The 23848-nt window shown below is 48.5% G+C and overlaps 1 protein-coding gene and 1 long non-coding RNA gene across 3 annotated transcripts; one reads left to right on the forward strand and one right to left on the reverse strand.

The window, feature by feature from the left end:
• Positions 1–2533: 2533 nt before the first annotated feature.
• Positions 2534–5918, reverse strand: LOC146210273 (uncharacterized). Its single transcript, XR_014708574.1, has 2 exons — positions 5503–5918; positions 2534–2671 (listed from the first exon to the last, which is right to left on the reverse strand). It is a non-coding gene; the product is annotated as an uncharacterized LOC146210273 (long non-coding RNA).
• Positions 5919–6570: 652 nt separating this feature from the next.
• On the forward strand, positions 6571–16592 carry LOC146210274 (uncharacterized). 2 transcript variants are annotated; one of them, XM_084608819.1, is made up of 2 exons: positions 6571–6703; positions 11284–16592. In XM_084608819.1, the coding sequence occupies exon 2, from the start codon at positions 11811–11813 to the stop codon at positions 12669–12671; it is 861 nt and encodes a 286-aa protein (XP_084464945.1). In that variant the 5' UTR covers positions 6571–6703; positions 11284–11810; the 3' UTR covers positions 12672–16592. The 2 variants fall into 2 exon arrangements, with proteins under 2 accessions (XP_084464945.1, XP_084464950.1); XM_084608824.1 differs by having other exon boundaries at positions 6574–6703; positions 11319–16592.
• Positions 16593–23848: the final 7256 nt, after the last annotated feature.

Consider the following 23848-nt stretch of genomic DNA (forward strand, 5'->3'; position numbering starts at 1 on the left):
CCAGACTGTGCAATGCATTAAAGTGCGGCTCATGGAGCACGCTAATTCGCTGAAAAAGAAAGAAACTAACCTAGCAATGCATTGATTCACGTGCGAATGCACGTCATTTTTTGATGACAGTGATGTTTTGGTCGTTCATTCTTACCAGTGCACTAGAGAAGTAGCCAAAGCTTTTCACATCAGAAAAAGTAAAGGGTGCGTGAGTACGCCTTTTGTCACATTATCTCCTCGGGAAATGAATATGCTGCACAGTGGGCAGCAGTTCTGCTGATGCACTCGTGCTTTTAAATGCTTTTTTTCTTTTTTACCAAAACTTGAGGTCGTTGACATTGCGCATGTGCGCTGTTTCTTCGTGTGCATATATATGATGTGATTCTCCCCAATAAAAAAATCAGGTGTAAGTTCACCGCTGTTCGTGTGTCTCGTTTCGTTTCTTTCTTGGTCTGTGTATGTTTAGCGCTGTTGGGCCACCATTAATTTCGATTCTCCCCCGCTTTTAACTGCTTTGGCTGTGGCGGTGCTGATCGAAATTCATGCCCTGGCCACATCAGTCATGCTGTGGACTATCTTCATAAATAAAGTCTGTTGATTCCATATATCAGCACCCTTGTGGAGCAACCGGTTTTTTGCCGGCACATATTTTTACAAGCGGGTGCACTCAAGTAAGTGCTACTCACCTTTTCATGAGGCACAATTCATACCATCGGGAGAGGCCATGAGCAGAAGCTGCGACGAAGCCAAGATCTCACAATCGCCGTGCATCAAGATTATTTCGGTACACATTGAAAGGAAACAGAAATGGTTGCTCTTGCTGGGACAGGGCTAGCCGGGGGCGCGTATTGACAAACCATATCCCGTAGGAGCACTCGAGCAGACGACGCTCTGACGCGCAAGCACGTGACACAACGTCACTTCCGCGAGTAGCAGCGACGCTGTTTTCTCCTAGCGCCTTGTGACGAGACTCCTCATGGTTTCAGTTTCGTTTCGCGCAGGGCTCGCATTTACGTTGTTTTCCCCACTGGTGCTTGTCAAAGGTACGCATGTTTCGGTGTCGTTTTCGCGCAGGGCTCGTATTTCCGCACGGCTGTCAGCTGAAGTTCTCGTAAAAGTCACGCAAATTGCCGTCGGCTAAAAGTTCGGTCACGCGATCACGTTAATTTCGGTCCAGTGACCGCTGTGCGGGCTTTTTTCTGGTGTTCTGTAAACGTCGGTCGGTTACCGGTCACGTGTCACGTAAATTTCAGTCCAGTGGTCACTTGCGTGGCTGTTCTTTTCTGGTATGTTCTGGAATCGTCGCTCGGCTCGGCTACACCCCGAAGTTTGCACTTTTGCACTTCTCCCCATCCGCATAGCTCCGCGCAGTTCGTCCGGTGCTTCTGGGTTGTACGCACGTGCACATGGCTCATCCGTTGCGCGCTGCGCTAGCCAGGGTGATTTTGTGCTTGACGAACTTGTGTGTCAATTGCGGATAACTAGAGATGATGGACGAGCTCCTGCAGAGCCGCTCGAGCTCGTAAAAGATGAGCTCGCGTCAAAAGGGCACGAATCGGTGTATCGCGCGAACCTGGCAAACGAGGCAGCCGTCAACGAATGGCTGGAAGCCTACAGCGTCGAAACTAACACGTCTTGGATCGTGGAAAAGGTTCAAAAGGATGGAGAAAGGTACGTACATTGCCGATCAGCCGGTATTGCTCTTAGCAGTATAATTTCAATCATTGTCAAATAATTTATGCTCGGCTAGTGCTATATGTGGGTTGGATTTTAGTCAATTTAATAAAAATCGGAGCTACACTTCTCGCTTATACTGGAGTCGAAAGTACACGAACGCAATATATTAGGCGATAGTCTCCATGCAGACCTATGCAGTTAGCTGGCAAGCTCGAGAGAAGAGACTTTTGAAGGAAGTCATCACCTCGAAGCTAAATGACTAATTGTAGAAATGATGACACAAAGTGCTAGTCACATGCCATCAATCTGATAACTTTCCCTTGTAAACGTTCGTAAAATCAGTTTACAAAAAAAAAAAAAAGAAAACAAAATATTAGCTTAAGAACTTATACTCAGTGAACATCCAGTGAATATCTGCCGCAATTAAATGTTAATAATATATCATTATAGTATACATTATAATGTTCACGTTGAAGAGAGTAGAAAGTGGACATGTACCAAATACCCACATATGCCCACACATCTCTTGATGAGATATTAAATGATATTCTGTAGATATGTAGCCAACATCTTTTTAGGGGTTGTGAGCTGTGTAGTAAGAGTACAGCACTTTATAAGAGCAATCAGAGCAATTGCTGAAAAATGCCGAAGAAGATAATTGTTTATCCAAGGTAAAAATTTCCTACTGTTTTTTTGCTAGGATCCTACTAGTTCCGGTAGTACTGGTTTATTAACACATTCCCCATAGCCACTGGAATCTGTAGCAGCTGGGTCTCCCTGCAAAAGGTGGGCCTGTTGACCTATGAACATCTTGGTGCAGCAGCTGCCTAGGGCCGCACTATCAAAAAGAAGACAAGGGCAAAGGTTTCATAAGTATGAATCATACTTTATTATTTTCCATGTCTACAAAAGTTCTGCAATCTGAATGGACACTTTTGTCTTGCTGTCTGCTACTGCTGCAGGTAGGTGTTCAAGCTTCAATCAGATGTTGCAATGAAGTTAGCTGGACAGAAAGAATTTTTCAGAAAAACATGCTAGCAACACCACACTACTTTAACAGTCAAACCATTCCATAATTTACAGTCAAACCATTCTATATGTGACACACCACAAATTGTTAGTGCTGTGCTTCGCATGCCTATACAGCTGCTTACAGTGCAATCAATCATGTTTCTGTCTAGTTTGAGCTTATTCAGAATTAGTGCGTGGCGAACCTGTGTATGCATTTGGACCAGAATATGAGAGTGAAAGTGTGTGCAATGACAACTAGTGCATGTGGAGAACATGCACTTCATGTGTTATACGTCGACTATGCGAGACGAGTGCAATCCACTGTGTGCGTAGTCTTCTCTATAACTCGAACCAATTCACTGCACTACAACATTGTCATCAACCATTTGTATCATCATTCTCCTTTTATTTCCCTTTTCTCCCTTATCTAGTGTTGAGCAGCACGCTAGGGTCATATCGCTGCTGGTCGAACTCTCCACCTTTCTTTTCATTGAATTATTTTCATCGCTATCTTGCTTATTCACTGTGCTTTGGCCTCCTTGCAAACACAAATGTGGCTATTTGCAATTCAAAGTAGTTTCTTTGATGGCTGCATGGCTGCCCAGTGTCATTTGTAGAACTGAAGTCACATCTGCCACTTTTTCCTGCCAAAAAGTTGAAGGCATTTGCCAGTAAAACAAACTGCTTCTGCATAAATGGTTTACAATGTATTGCTTGCCGTGCATTTACTAAACAGCAAAGGCATTGTTTCACCTCAATTTAGAAGCAGTGCATTTCAGTTTTGTTTAGTATAGTGTCCCAATTTGACGTAGGCTCTGCAGGATTCTGTAGTGTAGGTCTTTGGCTCATTTTTGACCAATGATTTTTTTTTAACATGCACTGACATCACACAGTAAATGGGTGCCTTACATTTTACTCTATCAAAACATGGTCGCTATGGCTGGGATCGAACTCGGGTTCCTCAAATTTAAATGCCTAAAACTGGCTGTTTCATACTATTTCCTAGACGACTTTCATCGAGGTAGCCTTGTAGTACCTAATTTACTATAAACACACTTGTGGCACATGATGATGACATTAACAAGCGTTTCTTGAAAAGTTGGATTGCTAGCTGACCAGTGTGCAAACCATAAGGGAGCGATGTCAAAATACTCTGGTTCTCCCCTCTTCAAGTGTTGCTATAATTTGTGAGCTTAATCCTTTAATTTTGTAGCAATGCTTCCTTCTTCAAAAAAATTGGTAGGCATAATGGTGCAAGTACAATATGTCACCTAATTCAGAAGCTTTTGAAGCGGCTGTAAGATAGTTTGGAATTCAAGTTAGCCAAGGTCACTTTGAGATGTATACAAGGAATAAACAGTTGTTGTGAAAGCCAGCACTTATTTGACTCAATATTGAGCTGCACCATCCTGCGTAAGCATGTTATGAGGTGCCCACGACTGCAAAAATAAACACTCTTGTTTCTTGCCATGACACTTGAGCAAAATACCGATCACATACATAAAGAGTTACAAAAAACACATTACACAGCATGCTATGCCACTGCCTCTGCTTAACAGGTGCAGTTAAGTTAGCTACTGCACTCAACAAATGCCCATTCAACGCAGTGCTCTCAAACAAGCGTGAGTACTTTCAGAGGGTGGAAATTCTGGCTGGTTGGTGCATGATCTGTGGCTAAAAACAGCGCTAACACGAGACGAAGCAGACGAAACAGCATCGTCTCCCCTCTGCTTCGTCTCTTGTCAGCGCTGTTTTTAGCCACAGAAGCGTGAGTACTTGGTTATCGAATTCACCTAATATCCCACTACTTTCAGAATCAATAGTTTGACGTCGCCAGATTATGGGCTTCAGAAAAGGGCGGTTGCCGCTATGAACAGGGCGCCGTAATCATGCGTGCGTTCACAAAACGAGAACATGTTTTCATTTCAAGGATTATTACCGCTAATTTCAGAAAACTGGCTCCGCTGTCCCAGCATGTTGCCATATATAAACATTTCCGTATTTAAATGCCGGAAACTGAAAAAAAAAAAAAAAATCCTGAGTGCAGACAGCTGCTCACAAGGTAGCATAAAATGAGAGACGGCCTTTGAGATGTACAGGGTTTTGAATATTTGGGGGCTGGGATTTAAAACATTCCTATGCAAAATCTACTACACCATTCGAGCTGAAATAACGTTCACAAAGTAGCAAAATATCGTCTACGTTATCTGATAAGTGAGTCAACATCGGTACTTGCCTAGATTTCTCGAAATCGAGAAAAAACTGCTCTCGGTGGCGTGCACAATTTTCGCAGAAGACAGTCGAAAAGCTATTTTAACATGATGCGCCATCTGTCGAACAGTGAGACAAGTTCCATCCCGGCCGTTGGCGCGCTTGCCTCGCTGCCCGACAGATGGCGCGTCATGTTAAAATAGCTTTTCGACTCTCTTCTGCAAAAATTGTGCACGCCGCCGAGAGCAGTTTTTTCTCGATTTCGGAAAATCTAGGCAAGTACCGATGTTGAATCATTTATCAGATAACGTAGACGATATTTTGCTACTTTGTGAACGTTATTTCAGCTCGAATAGTGTAGTAGATTTTGCATAGGAATTTTTTAAATCCCAGCCCCCAAATATTCAAGACCCGATAATTTAGTCTACATACACCCTTGGGTAGGTCAGTAGCTTTAGCATCCCTAGCGAAGACCCCCTCGAGCAGCGATGCAGCATCACAGCAAATGTTTCACAAATATACCACGTAACCACGTTTTTTTTTCTCTTTTTTCCCCCCTTTTTAACCCCCTTATTCCAGCGGTGCCTATCCAAACATTGCAGTGCTACTAACCAAGGCAGCACTTTCAGCGACTAGTGGCTCCAAGGCGAGCATCCAACGGCGCTGCGCAGCTTTCTTGGAATCGACGCACTTGCACATCCATCACCAGCACAGTCGGCATCCAGCATGCTTAGGCAGCCAAAGTTCAGCAGTCGTGGCTTCACAAAATCGCTTGCTGTCAGAGTCAAACATGACGGCCAAAACACTTGTTTCGAACTGCAAGCATCACAGTATCCAGCATCCAAATGGCACGGCTTGAGCCACTGCGTTTATAAAGCCTCAAAATGTGGCCGCAGCACCCCTTAAGCCACAGGCACTACCACAAAGCCATGGTAGAAGGATACGCGTTTGTCTGGCTAACCAACGCCCCAACGCCAGCATCGGCGAAGCGTTGCGCCGCCATCATTTTGGCGTAAAAAAAAATAGAAACAAGCAAAAAAACAACGTAGAGGAAGTGACGTCGTGTCACGTGCTTGCGCGTCAGAGCGTCGTCTGCTCGAGTGTTCCTACCGGATATGGTTTGTCAATACGCAGCCGGCGTCAAACGGAGGCGTATTCGAAAATGAACTACAAAAGAAAGCCCTTTCGTGCGAGCCGCCGGGACTGCTTTTAAACGCGCGAAAAAGGGCTCCCTAGTTTCTCTACACTTCACTTGCAGTCACTGCAGACTCACAGCAAGATTACGAAAAAATAATTGAGATCGCTGAACAATAGCGCGTCGATGCAGAAAAAAAATTCCAATCTGTAACGAGGGGGCAGCTGTGCAATGAGTAGGCGAGGCAAGTACGGAATGCAACACGTGCTTTGCGCTGTATTTCGCAGTACTCACGAAAGTTTGGAGAAAGCTGCAGGGATGCGTGCCACCCAATCTATTTTGCAGAATCCATTTTAGTCCGGTCGATCTGAAACAATGCGATGCAAACGAACCTCCCGCCATCGCCGCTGCGCGCCAAAGTTGAAGAAAAAAAAAAAAAAAAAAAAAAAGAAAGCATCTGCGGCTTCAGAGTCAGAGAAAGAAAAGCTCCTGGGTTCGAGAGTAAGCGCAAGCAAAACACAAACATGAACAGTTCATTACGTCACATCCGCCAGATTACAAAAGATTCCTCCTCGCCTACCTTCTTTCTTCTCGCGCATGCGCAGCTTACTAAGATCGCGCGGTGGCGACCGGCAGGTTGGACTGCGGCGGTTTTTGCAAGTTTCAACCTGCAAACGAGTGAGTCCGGCAATGCCCTTCCACATTCCTCTTTCGCAAAGTGTTGGCGATCATCCAGAAACAAACTGCGTGAAAATCCGCCCAGCAATTCGGAAACTATCACCAACAATGTCCCTGAACAAGTTGTAAACAAACCCTAATCGATCTCAAGCCGCCGTGGAAAAGTACTCGAAACTAGAAAAATAAGAGCGCCCGATGTCTAAAATAGGTCAGCGAAGCATCAGAAAGTGACAGGGTGTCTCAAGTAACAAAAAAACAGACCTTCGATAGCCTAAAATAGAACATATAAGCTAAAATACCATCTTGTCATGGAAGCCGAGGAGTAGGGGCCCGTACCTCGGCAGGATAACCGGCGCGACATAAAGTTGAATAACTTCGTAAATAGTGAAGCCACAGAAAAGTATAATATATAATTTTAAAAGGCTGAGCAAGGGCTATCCAAAAGTGAAATGGGATTTTGTCTATTATTGCTGGTTTTCGAGATATTAGATAGAAAAGCTGTGTAGCACAAGGTTACCTGAACTAGTGTTATCAGATACCACTGAAAATCTGTCAAAATTAGCGGAAAATTTTTTAATTTGGATTCGGAATCGCGAAGAAGAAACCAACCAGGAAAAGTTGCTACAATTCAGGCACGGACAAGCATTTAGCTAGTGTGGCACAACACAAGTGAAGATTTCAGAACATTTGAAGTTAACCCTTTGTCACCCAAGCAGACGCCACAGGGTGTTGGGATGCGCGCACAATAAGGTAATTGCTGCAGTGGGCACTTAAATTAAGAAGGTGAAGGACAAGAAGATCGTTTGGGCTATGCCCGAAGAAGTGAGGAAGATTAATTAACAACATCAGGAGTGTAGGCTCAGCCGGGCTGCAAACAACTTGTTTGGGCTTCACCTGAAGATATACCAATAGGAAAACGACTCAACAGTAACCAAGCTGTGTGGAAGAAGCCAACCATGTCAGATCAAGAGCAGGCACAGAGGCAAATGGACAAAGAAATGTTCAAGAAGCCTGTAAGCAAGGTAAAAAAGAAGACAGCTGAAAGAAGACCAAAAGAGCCAACATATGTCTCAGACACAAATCACCAGTGTGGTGGACTCAGAAGAAGAGAGGAGGGAACGACAAGAAAAGAACAGAACTCAAGCAAACGCTGACCCCTCAAGGATGGAAACCACATCAATTCTCAATGAGTTGGGAGTAATTGACAAGATGATCTTTTCAGCACTGATCGAAATCTCTGACAAGACGGCAGAAGATGAGAGTGCTCGAAGACAGGTTGACTACATCGTGTCTGGAGTAACCAAGCTGAAAACTCTCTTCCTTGAGGCCACACATGAGAATGAATTTCTCAAGGGAAGTTTGGCGGAGTGTAGAGCAAGAACCCAAGGAGGGCCATCCTATGCGGACATCGTAAAGGAAAATGAGGAAAAGGAACAAAAAGGGAACCAAAACCAAAGCCAGACAAGAGCATTAATCATCACTTCAACGACAAAAAGGAAGGAAAGAATTCTCGAAGACATAAAACGCAACATCAACCCTGTGGAGCTGGCCGTCAAGGAAACCTCCCTGAGGACAAGCAGGGAAGGAGTACTGGTGGTTTCATCAAATCAGGTGTCTCTTGAGACAATCGCTAATGGCGAATTCCAATCGCAGAACTGGAGCAGCGCGCACGCTCCATCACAGAACGCCTCAATCCGGCGGAGAGCACGCTCCCAGACTCTGCGTTTCGAATACTCTTGCTCCGGCCGGAGCAAGTAGGTAGCGCTCGCGAGCAAACGGAGACGGAGAAAGTACCCATCATTCCTTGCACTTGCCCGCGCTTTTCGTGCGCTCGCGTCGTCTGCTTTGCAAGCCTGCAGCCTTTCTTCCCTTTGATATGGAGGTTACACCAGCCGTTTACGCAATTATATCCTCCTTGCTCGAAGAGCCGAGCGCGGACACACACGGTAAGACTCCTTCAGCACTTTCTTTAATATGGAAGAAAACTTCGGTTCACGTACCGAATGTTTGCAGCCTTCCAGAGCCGAGCTGTAACGTGCGCGGCTTTGAGTTTACACGGACGATGGACATATAAATAGTTGATTCTTGATTTTTCGACAGATGAGTCGGAACTGCTGCTCTCCGACTCGCTGTCCTCAAGCAAAGCGAGCGCAAGAGCGCGACGCGAATCACCATCCATGGCGGCGGCAAATACTAATCGTCTGCTATGGAGCGGCGCGTTGCAGAGACCAGAAGCCAACGCGGCGAGCCACCGGAAATGGATGCGCTAGCTAGCGCATGCGCAAGCGTCGCTCGGAAAGTCACGTCACGCAAACTTCCGGTCGGTTCCCCCGATTTCGGCGGAGCAGTTTTGACTGCTCCGCGGAGCGACCCTTGCTCGGCAATTGCTCCCGTTCTGCGTTTGGAAGACGCGATCCGTGTTCCGGATCTGCGTTTGGAAGACAATTGCTCCGAAAGGAGCAGAAAACGTTGCTCTGGAAGTGCTCCTGCTCTGCGATTGGAAATGGTGAAAGATGGTGAAAGAAAATGAAGCAACGAAAGATCTGCAAGTGAAAGAACCCAAGGGACGACGATTGGAAATCAAGATCGTGGGAATAGAAGGCGACATCGACGATGAAGACCTTGTGGAAACCATCGTCAAGCAAAACAACATCAAGTGCGAAAAAGAAGATATGCACGTGAAAACAACTAGAGATGGACGAAGAGGAAGAACAGCCATAATCGCTGTCAACAAACGTGCATACGAAGCACTAGAAGGTCGCACACATGTAAACATCGGATGGGAAAGGTGTCCCATCTTTGAGAGCTTATTTGTCATCAAATGTTCAAAATGCCCATGTCTGGAACACGCAGACAGGTTCTGCAAGGCACCAGCTAGGTGCATAAACTGTTCAAAACCAGGAAACATTTCAAACGAGTGCGAACGTAAGTCTTTTTGCTTAGCCTGCCGGCAAGCGGGATATGATGCAGAGGATTGCAATCACCCGTTGTTGGCTTATTCATGCCCATGCTACCAGAAGAAGGTAGAAAAAGAAAAAGAAAGGATTTTGGCAAGGCTGAATTAGGCGGACAACACTCCATGGCGGACAACACTCTGGAACAAGATCTGAAAATCAAAGAGGGCAATTGCAATTAACGCAAAAAGGAAACAAAGAAACAATAACAATAATACAAATCAACCTGGCACGATCATTTAAAGCAAATTGAAAGATTTTAACAACGAACATTCTCACGATATCTCAGCAATTCAGGAACCGTACATTTTGAACGACAAAATAATTCCATTTCCGATAAAACATAAAATAATAGCAAACAGTAAAAAGCCAAAGGCAGCGATTATTGTACATAAAGATAATATGCAAGTTTCCCCAATTAAGGTTGAAGAAAAAGTAGTAATAGCTCGAATAATTAAGGGGAGAAAGAAAATTATTGTAGCAAGTGTATACTGTCCCCCAAATGAAGATATCATACCAATTTTACTCAAAATTGAATTAGATATAGCGCCATTCAAAACAGAAGAGATCTTAGTAATGGGAGATTTCAACGCAAAAAACGTCATATGGGGAAGCAAAGTAAATGATCAGAGAGGAAATGAAACTTGTGAATTTGTAATACGTAATGATCTTATAATTTTAAATGAAAGGAATTCACCACCCACATTTAAAACAAGTAGAGCCAAAGGATGGATAGCTCTAACCCTAGTGAATCAACCATTAAGCAGTTCAATTAAAAGTTGGAAAGTTCTAAAACATGCCAATAATAGTGACCATAGATACATTCAAATAGTAATAGGAAAAGTAGAACAACCAGTCACATTTCATTTAACTATGAAGGGAGAACAAAACATACTCAAGGAATTAAAGGAAGATATATGGTTTGAACAACATCACAAACTAAATTCTGTTGAAGATATAGAAAATGTAGTAAGCGAATTCTATAGAAAGATCAAGTCACTTCAAAGGAAATATCAAACTAAATTAAAGGAAAGCAAACACAAGCTAAATGCAAGGTGGAACACGGAATTAGAAATAGAGAGAAAAAAAGTAAGAGCAATGAGAGTTCGTTATCAAAAAACACAAGGAGATTTAAGACAGGTGTTTAAGCAACAATATTACAAGGGACACACAATTTATAATAATATTGTCACGCGCCTTCGTAGAACGTCGACAGAAGATGAACGGTCGGGTAGATTGGTGAAGAAAGAAGAGCAAGGGCAGAGGGACGTTTGTACGCTTCACCGCAGTCCTGTTTGGACAGATCCCTGTAAATAAACCCCCCGTGCGTACAAAGCACTTAACATCTTGGTGGAGGTGCAGGGTGGCGGTTCTTAGAACGTTCTTGTGTTAGCTGGCCGATGGTGATGGTGAAAGGCCGAAACGGTGCAAGTAGTGGGGGAATCGGCCGTGACCAGTTATGAGATGAATAATTGCCTTCACGGGTGGAAATGAGATGGGTATGATATTGGGAAGAAAATCAAAAATGAGTCGCTTTCGAGCTGCTCGAAGAGAATGGTTGTCTCCGAGCAGCGCTCCAGGGGCTCGCGCTAGCCTAGCTCGCCCACCTGTTCGATCGGCTCGCAGCCTAACTCCAGGCTGCGAGGCTTATCTTTTTTCAGGCCAGCCTGCTGTATACCTGCCTGCGGTGCTTCTGGGGCTCTCCTGCTGCGGTCGTGGACGGCGCCGCGACTTCCGCTTGCGGGCCTGCAACCCGCGGGCGGTATTTTTGGCCGCAATTTTGTGGTTGCGGACTTAGCCACGGCCGCTGACCTGCCGCAGCTGCTGTTCCTGCTCGCTGCTGGCGGCCGCCTGGTTCGAGTTTTGGTCCCGCCCTGCCGATTCCACCGCGCGGTCCTGCGCCACGCCCGCGGCTACCGCCAGGGAGTGGCGGCTTTTTCGGTCGCTTTTTTGTGGCAGCTGGACTTTGTCCTGCCTGGCCACGCTGCCTTAGCGAAGCTTAGGCCTAGGCCTAGCCTTGTCCCGCTGCTGGCCGGGCAGGCGGTCACCCGCAGCCGCGCTCATGGCGACCTCGGGCCCTTCGGCGTCGCCACCTTCTCCAGGAGCGTCGCCCGCATCACCTGCGTCCCGGCAGCCAACGACATCGGTTGCTGATGACTTCATCCGAGCGGCGACCCAGTCGGTGTCGCTGGACGCTGCATCGGTGCCATCGCCTTCCGGTGAGGGTATTCTTCCCTCGATGTGGCCCTTCTCTGATTCCGGCGACGGCGCTATCGCGGCAATTCCTGTTCCGCCGGAGCCTTTGTCCCCGTACTTGGCGGTGCCCAGCACGACGGCCCGGTGCTTCCTCAGCCGGGGGTTCGCGGGCGTCGGACTCCGACGCGGACGTGCCCGGGCCCGTGGCGACGGGCGAGACCAACGACCAGGAGGGCTCGCCTCCTACGGAGGGTCCCTCCGGCCACACCAATTCGTTCGAGCACCTCCCGTGGCTCTACTGCATCAAGTCATTTCAGGAGCGCCTCATAAACTTTATGAGCGCTCCTGAAAACAAGGTCGGTGTCCAGGCCCGCAAATACATCACCCAGGTCTTCGCGGAAGTGGCGATTGCCTGCGCCGATTACCATGCGTTGGCGTCGGATGCCCGAGGCTGCTGCGAGGTTCTCCGCGGCATGTGGGCGATGGAGCGGCGAGAGAACTCCGAGCTGCGCGAGCGGGCGATGACGGCGGAGGTCCGGTTGCGGGCCTTTGTACCATCTGCGGTTGCGGCAACGCCAGCGGCCCGACCGACCTTCGCACAAATCGTTGGGACTTCGCCGCGGTCGACGCAGGCACCACCCTCTGCGACGACGCCCACATCAACAAATGGGCAAGTGGCGGGCCACTTGGCATTTATTATCGTGACGTCGCCAGAGGCGACCACACCATCACAGGTCGTCCAGACATTAAATCTAACATCAACCCCGAAGACGCGGGAATTGGTCCAGTCACTATCAAAACCACGCAGAGTGGAGTAACTATAGTCGCTAAGGGCCGCGCAACAATAGAGAACCTCCGCAACGCGATTAGAAATAACTCGGTTACAAACAACGTTATGAGCGTTCGCATCCCGGAAAGACGTCATCCGCACGTGCGCATCTGAGGAGTCGACCCCGACGTGGCGGACGGTGATTTAGTTAATACAGTCGCCGACCGATTTTTCGGACTTCAAGGGAACGGGAAAAATGTCCGAATAAACGAACTGTCCGAAAAAACGGTTAAAGAAAAAAATGAACTTTATTTTGGCTCATCAACTTTAAGGGGGGAAGAGGGTCTTAGATAAGGAATTGTTAATATTACAGTTATGGTGATGAAAATTACTGTGCATATGCAGTTTTTTATGCTGATTTCAAATATGTACCTCTCATTTAGATAAATTTTCACTGTTTATGCAGTTTTTAAGTACATAATCTTTGAAATTTTGCCGGGATACTGGAAAGAAATCTGTTGCACATATGTCAGTATATATAATATCAATGGCTTCTGCAGAAGAAAATAAATGCAATAAGACTAACTTTACCATTCTATGTCTCCTACATCAGAAGTTATGCATGTTTGAAGTTACAGTTCAAAAATGGACAAGATTAGAAATAGGCTATGTGAATTTTTATATTATTTGCATTTATGTGAGGTATAACTCTTTCATCTTATTGCAAACATCCAGCATTCAGCTACAAAACAAAAGAAGAATGAGCAAAATCACTTGCATAGAACCAGAGAAAAGTTCACGGCAATAGTATGAAGCGGCAGAAAAACTCGAACTAAGAAAATGGTGAAAAACTAAATGCAATGCTTTTACCACTTTTCTGGCTGATAAAAATGTATTTATTCTGAATGATCCAGGAGCATAATCTGGGTCGTCCTTTCCTCGCTGCCGTCGTTTTGCAGCATGCTGAAAATCGACCGAGGCTGCAATACGGAGCGTGTCCTTCTCCTTTGCCCTCTGGATACTCTTGCTGTTTTGTGTAACTTGCAGCTCTTGAAGGATACGCCCTGAAGCCTCTCTTATTCCTGAATTGAAGCGTATGACCGCCTCAGCTACTGCTGTTTCTACAGCAATAAGAGATGCATGCTTCTGCTTCGGCATAAGGGACCATATCACCGAGTGCAAAGCTTCATTTGCATTTTGAGTCTTGCCCCTGTGGCACCGTCTCGCTTAGGCGCTCATACACAAGTGCCCTACTCACATGGTCTGGGAGATTATAGCGGTGTTTGGGCGGAGGTTTCCCTCTTGCAACTGCAGCATTATGTGTGCACCAAGAGTTGATTTGGCTGTTCCTGTGTGGATGTGACATGGTAATAAGTCGCCTTATGCATGGCATCAATGTCACCAACATTAGACTTTAAAGCCCAGCTATAATAATCACTGAGCTTTGCAGTCATGTCTGCTGTTAATTTTCCTCTCCCGCCAAGACTTCTGCCTTCTGTCGTCCGCTTCTGCACAAGACTGCGAAGTGCAGTACCCATCCGCTTCTTTACATGATTAATGCAGTCCTCCTTTTCCACGGGCATAAAGCCATATACTTGTGCTTCCCGAATGGCACGGAAGGACCTGCTATCCCTGTCACACAACATTGTTGTGTAGCACAGGTTGTGCCGTGAAAGTGATCGCTGGAAGAGTGTGACAGCAGCCTCCACTTCCATCTGGCCAGATTTGCTGTCAGTATTTTTCTGGCAGACATGGTCCTTTTTCCAGACGCCGTAGCTGGGGTCATCTTCTGAGGGAGCACGCTTGCAGCCAGCACAGAAATTTGAGAGGACTATGAAATCTAGCACATACCCTGAGAACAGTTCAATAACAGTTCCCACACCAATATGGGACAAGTGCCCTCTCGTCATCCAGCTTCCATCGAAACATACTGCTATGTTCCCCGGATTTCCAAAGGAGAGTTCTTTGTAGAGGTCCTTTACCACTGTGGCACATTTTGAAAGCACTGTGTCAGCTGCTTTCATTGCTGCAGGGTTTATTTTAGCCTTCAAATGGTTTTGATATGTCTTGTGGTGCAGGCCCCTGTGAGAGATTCCCATTGTAGAAAAAATATCATTTAATGCTGCATGGCCATTTCCTGTACTCTGTACAGCGCGAGCAGCAAGAATGTTGATTTCAAAAGGGTTGCATTTCACCATTCCCGCAACCCGGCGAGAGCTCCATTAATTTCCTATGGAACCACAGACATCGCAGTCGAGGCGCAATTTGACCGCGGCGCCATATTCCCGGTCATCCCTGGCGATGGAGATGGAACCCCCGCATCCTCGGCACGCAGCGCTTTCAAGCAAACGGTTGATCACTGTCAAGTCAACGATCGTGTACGTCGCCGCAGACGCCGACAGGCTGGCGTCGTCGCACGCGGGTACAAGTTCCTGCAGCTTACGCTGACTCGCGGAGATCGCCGACAAACCTGCAACTCTTTCGTCGGCCTGTTGTTGCAGTCGCTGCTGATCGGAAGTTGTTAGGAATGTGGTATCAATCCTTATTCGGTGCTGCTGTGCCCCAGCGTCCGCAGCTTCTGATGTCGCCGCCTCGCCGATCGGTATCGCCGTCGTTATCGGCGTCGCCGCCGCTGCCGCGTCGCTCGTTGCAGCCGCTGCCGATCGCCGGAACGCATCAGTTAGCCTTCTTGCACCTTTCTTGCGTTTTTTGCCAAATTTATGCGCACTGTGAAATTTCTGACGCCGCGACCGTGGGCTAGGCATGGCTGGCTTTTTCAAAATGGCGCCGTGCCGAAACGGTGCGAGCCAATGGGACGCGCTAGTTTTGCCACGTGACGGCCGACGGCCAATAGCACAGTCGCGTACCGCTTTTGTTTGTGGCGTTTTTCTTCATTTTCAAAGCCTCGTAGAGAGTTTCCTCTTGGCGGGAAAAAAAGCGGAAGGGCTGCCGTTTTAAACGAGACCAAGATGGTGGCGGTACGGCGGGTAGTTTCGATACGCGGAGCCACGCAAAATCGCCGTTTTTGATGGTTTTTCCTGAGGAATCTCATCGAGATCGAATCTTTAGTTTGATTTTTCTCGAAAACTATGCGGTATTTTGCTTTCAAACTTCGCCAGCAGATGGAAATGAACCTCATTAATATATGTATGACAAAATAAAAAAAAAACAATTTTTTTTCAATTTTGCGCCATAAAGACCCGCTTCCCCCCTTCAAATAATCTCAGATTGTGCCTTGCCTCATTTTGCGCCTGCGGGATACGACATCCGCTTGTATTTGCGCAAGTGTCGTTGCTTCATCGTACACATTTGAGAGCAATGTCAAGGCACTGGCAATTTCCGATGTTGGTTGTACACAGCCGAGGGGCTCTTCATCGGAGCCAGAGTCGTCGTCTTGGAGCTCAAGCACCTGCGCAACGATCTCGTCATCGGTGAGTTCAGTGCACAGTTCAAGGTCGTTGTCAACTTCGGCAAACTCGCGGAATGTTGTAGCTGCCGGAATGTCCATCCCACTGCTTTTGAGGTCGGCGATTAAGTTTTCGCCGTCTTCTGCTGCTGCGTCGTAACTGGCTGTAGCTGCACTGTCAGCAACAGGCTCTTCGGTGGCATAAAATCCGGCGTGCCTGAAGCAATTCGCGATCGCTGCCGGCTGAACGGCCGTCCACGAATCGGCAAGCATGCAAATTGCCGAAAAAAGATTCACTGAGTACGATTTCTCATTTTCAAAGCACAGGACTGTGCGGCGAAGAAGACGGGCTCGGTAGTGCACTTTCAAATTTTGAATCACGCCCTGGTCCATAGGCTGCAGCACACTCGTAGTGTTAGGGGGCAAAAATTCCAGCCGGATGGCCTGAAGGTTGTCTACAGCACCGTGTGCTGCACAATTGTCAACAAAAATTACCACTTGGCGTTGTTGGGACCGGAACATTCTGTCCAAGTGGCGCAGGTAATCCTCGAAGAAGGACTGCATAATCCATGCCTTCGAGTTGTTCATGTACCATGCTGGCAAGTTCCTGGCGCCCTTGAAGCATCTCGGGTTTCGAGACTTTCCAATCACGAGGAGTGGAAGTTTCTCGGTACCGGTCGAGTTCGCGCCGACCATAACGGTAATTCTTTCTTTGCTGTGCCGCTCTCCGGAACACGTGTCACCCGAGAAACACAGCGAACGGTCCGGTAACATCTTAAAGAATAGGCCTGTTTCATCTCAATTAAACAAGCCCTCAGGTCTGTAGTTTTGCAGCACAGAGATTAAATTCTTGGAGCGGTATTCTGCCACTATTTCCTGGTTGACGGCTCCACTTTCCCCACACATCTTCTTGAAGGATATTCCGTGCCTCTTCTTAAAGCCGCGGAGCCATCCGTCGGTGAACTTGAAGTTCTCAATTTTCATCTTGATGGCGAGAGTCTCGGCCTTCTGTTTAAGCGTGTCAACGGAAACTGGAAAGTTCTTTGCCAGCACCCCTTTCAGCCAGAGCTTCAATGCATCTTCCAGCTCTGGGTGATCACCCTTGCGGTCGTTTTTCTGGTCCTTTGAGTGCGAATTCTCTAAGGCAGAGAGTATCTTACTCTTGTTTCGGACGTAGTCGGAAACTGTTTGCTTGGACAGCTGGAACTGTTTCGCGACATTTGCTTGCGTCCGTCCTTTCTCTATGAGTCCAATTATCGCAGCTTTCTTCTCCAGCGTCATGGTGCTGTAATTTTCGCGTTTCTTCTTTGCGATGTTCGGCGGAGGGGCACGAGGCGGAGCCATAGCGTCAAAAACACACCACGAATATTCTCGGAAAGGCGTGAATATCCCGGTCGACGAGGACACAACACACAAGTGGCGATTATCACCGTTGGCGGGGACAAAGACAACAAAGAGACCGAGCGACCGAGCCACCGAGCTCACCGCGCAACGATGACGACGTCAACGAGCGCACAATGATGATGATAGTAGAGAAATTTAGCAGTACGTGACCCGCACACCGTGCCGGCAAGGCGCAAGCGCTGATTGGCACGACTGCCACACCAATCCAATCCAAGCCACCCGCGGTTCCTAACAAGCCACCAGAATTCAAAATGGCGACATTCGGGTGTCTGCTGAGCTCCGCATGGTACCATTACGGCGGAAAGTGGTCGCGAAATGAAATGAAGATGCCAATTTTTGTCCGAAATATCGAACTTTCTATTGTGGGCCTCAGCCCTCACTCAGGGGGGTTCGTGAGCCGCCACCCATGCGAGAAACGACCGGCAACAATGTGAACAAAAGAAACCGCTTTAATTTGAGCAGTCAAAAATAAACTCTATGATGAAAGGCATGGTGAAACGCATGGTGAAAGAAAACAATCTTGCGAGTTGCTGCACAGCACCGTACAAGGAAGCGAGCATCGATAACACGCCACACAACCAGGTGGAAACACAAGAGCCAAGCCGCATGTGGCGAAGCCGAAAAGCGCCTGCGCTGCCGGACAAAAACACGATGCTTCGAAAACGCACACACTCACGTAGAGCTCCCGGCGAACGCCGCTGCCCGGGCCGTCCAGCGGGAAAAAAGCCCCCTGCGGCTGTTTGCTCGTCGCTTATCTAGACGCTCGGCGAGTCACGTGCAACGTTACGCGTCAGAGTCCAGGCTGCCTGACATGCGCAGTAGCGTCGGCGCCGGCCGAGTGCGGCCGGCTGCGTTGTTGCATTGATATGCTCCAAAACAGAGGGGCCAAGGGCCCCACACTCCCCCTCACAAGACGGTACCCCTCCCTGGGGTTAAAAAGAGAACTGTAATATTGTTCATAATGGACAGAGTAACGTTCATGAGGTTCAAAAGGCACTGCATGGGTGTTCACGACAAATTAGACATCGTCTAAGTCCCAGAGGTTGTCAGCTGCCACCGCGTCTTGAACTGCAGGTGCTTGGGACAGGCTTTGGCTGTGGATTAGAGCTGCGGCGAACTCTGTGAGCAGGCGGCGCCTGGCGTCATTTGGAGCACCCGGCTGCAGAGCCTGGCGCAATGTGTCGTGCAGCCGCTGCTGCTCCTGGTGTAGCGCGCTGAGGGAGTGCGCCTCTTGAAAGGTTATGCATGTATCGCATAGTGAGCACCAGCCTACGTTGGCTTCCTCGGGGAGGGGCCGGATGGGGTCTCTACGCCGATGCTCCTCCACGGTATGGCCGGTGAATGGCAGTGGTGCTGGTAGACTGCCTCTCTCCGGCCGTACCTGCGTCTCCCAGGCGGAGGCAGATGCAAAGCATGCCACCATGCCGTTGCCGATGTGGCACCAAGTTGCCACGTGCCGCCAGTGCCCGGGAACCTCGTCCCTTGCTTGCCGACGCCGTGGGGGAGCAAGATAGGCGGGTCGACTGTACGGAGTCTGGACCGTCCTGCGATGACTGCGGCTGCGGTAGGCCGCGAAGCTGCCATCATAGCTGGGAAGGCTCCTTTCGTTGCGGTGATCACGTGGCATCTTGTAGAGCAACGGAAAAGGATGGGGACAACAAGGATCGGTCTGCGTATGGACGTTCCAATTCGGAGTGCAGCGACAACGATGAAAGTGTTGTAAAGTCCAAGACACCGTTACTAGTGGTTTAGACGCTCGTAGTAAGGTCTTAGATCATTGATGTTAACGGGGCCAATTGTCCGACCACCATGCATGTTTCGGAGAAGGTAGGCTAGACTGCTGACGCGTTTTATTATTAAGAAAGGGCCCTCCCATCGCGCACGAGGGAGGCTGCAAACCCCTTTGCAGCATCGCTGAGTGGGTGTGTGCGGCGGAGGACCTTGTCGCCAGCAGTGAATTCCCCGTGTCGCATTCCCTTGTTGTACTGACTGCATTGCTCCAGGCGGGCGATGTCCAGGTTTTCTCTGGCCTCCTTCAGGGTCCCGGCAAGGCGGCTCGATAGATCCTGGGTGAACCTCGAGTAATTGGATGGTGGTAATTCAGAGCTGGAAGTAACGTCGTGCTCGATAGGAAACCGGAGTTCGCGACCAAGAAGAATAGCTGCTGGCGTAAAACACGACGCTTCGAAAACGCACACACTCACGTAGAGCTCCCGGCGAACGCCGCTGCCCGGGCCATCCAGCGGGAAAAAAGCCCCCTGCGGCTGTTTGCTCGTCGCTTATCTAGACGCTCGGCGAGTCACGTGCAACGTTACGCGTCAGAGTCCAGGCTGCCTGACATGCGCAGTAGCGTCGGCGCCGGCCGAGTGCGGCCGGCTGCGTTGTTGCATTGATATGCTCCAAAACAGAGGGGCCAAGGGCCCCGCACTATGCACAATTTGTCCGAATTATTAGTCATTGCTATATACAGTGTCCTATGGGGAAGCCGACGGTACCTGGCGGATGTCCGAAATATGCAGCAAGTCCGAAAAATCCGTCGGCGACTGTAATCTAATCTCAAAGAACTCAGATCTCCAGCTCGACCCTGCGACCTGCACGCGCCGGCACACGTTTCGTGCCAGGGACGGCACGGAAACACATATTATTTCGGTGCCGCCCGACGCCTTCCGCAGACTTATAGCAAAGTGGCGTGTTACCATCGGGTGGTCCTCAGCGCAGGTGGCCGAGGACCTACACGTCCCTATGTGTACGTACTGCGTCCAGTACGGACACTCGAGGCGGAATTGTCGGGCGGCGTCGGATCCATCTCCTGCTACTTGCACGCGATGTGCCGGTAATCATTTAACGACTGTGTGCACGAACACTGGGCCGGACGCGGAGGTTGCCTGCGCGGTCTGCACGCGTGCGGGTCGCCAGGGTCCCCCGCACAGGGTGGGTGATAAGGTCTGTCCGATTTTGCTGAAGAGGGTGCTCCGCATGCGAAATCGGACAGACTATGACGTAGCGATCGGATCGACTTCAAGAGGAACGGGAGAGAGACAAAAACATTTCAACCAATTCAAAGTGCGTCATCGCATCCCTTTGCGATATCCTACGCGTTGTTCACCTCAGGAATCTCCACAGCGTGTTCGATCTCCTCTCCCGTCCCCCTTCAAAATTAACCACGCACGAATATGGCATCCTAAAACTATTACTAACTTCTCTAATTAGGTCTCGCAGTTTTCTGCACTCCCGACCAAATTATATTATCAAAGTTAACTTGGAATCACGTCGTCACAAAGATATGACGACATCTGATTCAAAACCATTATCTTTTCGAATGATCCCATTTATACCATATTCACTTTCTGATTTGGTCGGGCTAAAATTTACGATTCCTATGTTTCATAACACAGGTTTCAGATTCCCACCACTTCGTTTCCACAGTAAAACCCCGTTAATACGTAGTTGGCGGGGACGCGGCAAAAGTACGTACTATCCGGCAGTACACCTTAACCGATTACAACAAATTTTGCCATTACTCACCCTCCAAAAGTGAAGAATTAACCAGACACTGTAAATTTCCCTTGAAGACACGTACTACATGCACTTTATTCTCGTCCTGCCGAAAAGAAGTCGGTCATTTTCAGTTGCCGCCGTGGCGGTCGCGCGGCGACAACAGCCGTCTCAAAATCAGCGAGACCGCGAGCAAGCTTGTCCATTAGGCCCATCTTCTCGGCAAACGCTCTCATAACACTTAATGCCTGAGCATCTTCCGTCACAGTAGGGCCTGAATCGGCACTTCCCAACTCGTCGCTGTCCTCATTGTCGATATCCTCATCGCTTTGGGGAGGGGCAACAGCGGCAACAATTTCGCTGTCCGGCCAGTCCGGAGACGTTGCAACCTCGCCGTCCATGTCACGGAATATTTCAAAGTCCACAGTCTCAGCACCGCCCTGTCGCTCCAACACTTCCGCTAGTAGGGTGTCACAGTCATCGGCGCCGTTGCTCACCTCGGCATCGCTTGAGCGCACAATGAATTTCGCCTTCACAAAGCAATTCTGCACTGTCAGCGGATCAACCTGCTGCCACGAGAATGCGAGGAGGTGCACCGCACCTAGCAGATCGATAAAGTATACCTTCCCGCTTTCCATTGCCAGAAGCATTCTACGCAGGAGATTCTTCCTATAGTGATGCTTCACTGAATGAATGATGCCTTAATCGAGAGGTTGAGCAAGCGCAGTGGTGTTTGGTGGCAAAAAAAGGAGCTTGATTGTGCCCAGGTTGTCCAAATCAAGATGCAAGGATGCGTTGTCAAGCACAAGTAGAATTTTTCTTTTTTGTGCCATGAAACGCTGGTCCAACAGTCGGACGTATTCCTCAAAAAGCTTTCCGGTCATCCACCCTTTTTGGTTGCTTCTGTAGTAAACACCTGAGGGCAGTCGGGCACCTTTGAAGCGCCTTGGTGTGGCATGCCTTCCAATCGCAAGGAGTAGCAACTTCTGGCTTCCTGTCATGTTGACTGCAAAAGCAACTGATATTCATTCTTTTGCATGCTTGCCACCAGTGCAGTTCTCACCCTTGAATGTCAGCGTTCTGTTGGGCAGAAGTCGGTAGAAGAGCGCCGACTCGTCGAAGTTGATAACATCTTCCGCAGCGTAGTTGGCCAACTCGTGTCGCAGCTGCCCATTCTGCCATTCTTCAGCACCATCTTTGTCTGCGTGTGCTGCCTCTCCGCAAACCACCCTCGCACCTATACTGTAGCGTGCTTTAAATCTTGCCAACCAACCATTACTGCAAGAGAAATCTTCGTGGTTCAGCTGGGCTGCGAACGTTTCTGCTTTTTCTGCGAGAAGGGGCCCGGTGACAGGCTGGTTTTGAGCTCTAGCTTTCTTGAGCCACAACACCAAAGCTTCTTCCACGTCGGGAAAAGCAGATCCCCTAAGGCAGCATCTCTTCATATTCGACGCAGCCCCGCTGCTTTTCAACTTCTCCCGAGCATTCCAAATGCCGCAAACTGTAGTCAAGGGCAGGTCCCGCGCACGTGCTACTACAGTCTTCGCAGTTCCATTTTCGATGCAACGAATAATATCCAATTTTTTCTTCACACTGATCACGCGATACAACTTCGGGCGGGTAGGCTTCGGCATAGTGCTGCTCATTCACACACACACACACGCAACAACCACTTCGCAAAGCACCACAGCTCAATGCAGACGATGCAGCCAACTGTTCCGCACCACATCCACGAAGCAAAGAAAGGAAGATAGGCCATAGGATAGGCTACGTCGCAACTGCACGCGTAGCGCGAAGTCACGTGGGCGGGTTGGGGGTGACTGTGATGGTTACTGCAATAGGGCTGCCAACGATATCGGAGTGGCCGACGATTCCCAGGCTGCCTATTGACATGGACATCACCGCTGCGAACAGCGTTCGTTGGAACATGGTCAAAATAACCGCATGCTTTCTCTGGAATACTTTCTACTATCACCGGCAGTCCGCACGTTCATAACGCTTTTTGGAAAGGTGAAAACGTTTTGCGTCGCAGCACGGCGTCAGCCGAACTGCAACGAAAAGTGCGTATTAACAGGTAGGCACTTCACGAGCCACTACGCATTAAGCAGTCAACCAGTACATGGGTTTCAATAGCGGCTCAGCCGGGGAATCTTCACAACTACGTTTTAACCGCAACTACTTGGTAAGCGGGTACGTATTAACGAGGTTTCACTGCACTCGTATCTTCTTCGCTTAGGATACTGTTTCATGATGCGGTTTTATAGCCTCTCACTAATTTTTCAATTCGGCTTCTCAAATCTAAAATGAATTCGCTTGTATCTTTTTCACTCATACAAGCTAATTTTTACCACTGTAAAAACGCTACGCTAATTCTCATAGAAAGGCTACGAGAGGCTAACATAGACTTTGCATTAGTATCCGACCCATATACGAAGGGAAACGACATTCCGGGAATTCCCCATAATTGGCAAATTTTTAGGGCGCCATCAAATTCAAGAACGTGTATCATTGCACGCACCACTCGTTTTGACATTTTTCCATTCGCATCATCCAGGGTAACATCAGTCATTTGCTCCACAACAACGGCATCATTCATCCTCATTTCTGCATACGCTCCAACCACACTACCCTATGACACCTACGCTTTACGACATACGACAAACACTCATCACCACGGAGGGGATGCCGGCGGTACTGGCTGGCGATTTTAATGCCGAGCATACCGCGTGGGGTCCGGAACTCTGCGATGCGAGAGGAGGGGAGTTCCTCCGCTTCGCAATGGGTTCCGGTTTAGTCATCCTCAATAACCCACAATCCCCTCCGACATACACAAGTTACACATACAGTTGGATAGACGTTTCTTTAGCTTCCCCATCACTCGTTAGGACAGGTTACACATGGACAGTTACAGATACCAAAAC

This window comes from Amblyomma maculatum, chromosome 1 (assembly GCF_055883805.1).
Source record: "Amblyomma maculatum isolate TAMU_Amacu chromosome 1, ASM5588380v1, whole genome shotgun sequence".
NCBI classification, from domain to species: Eukaryota; Metazoa; Arthropoda; class Arachnida; order Ixodida; family Ixodidae; genus Amblyomma; species Amblyomma maculatum.

What these genes read in the sequence shown, in the direction of transcription:
- LOC146210274 (XM_084608819.1), top strand. Translation starts at nt 11,811, where the DNA reads ATGACTTCATCCGAGCGGCGACCCAGTCGGTGTCGCTGGACGCTGCAT.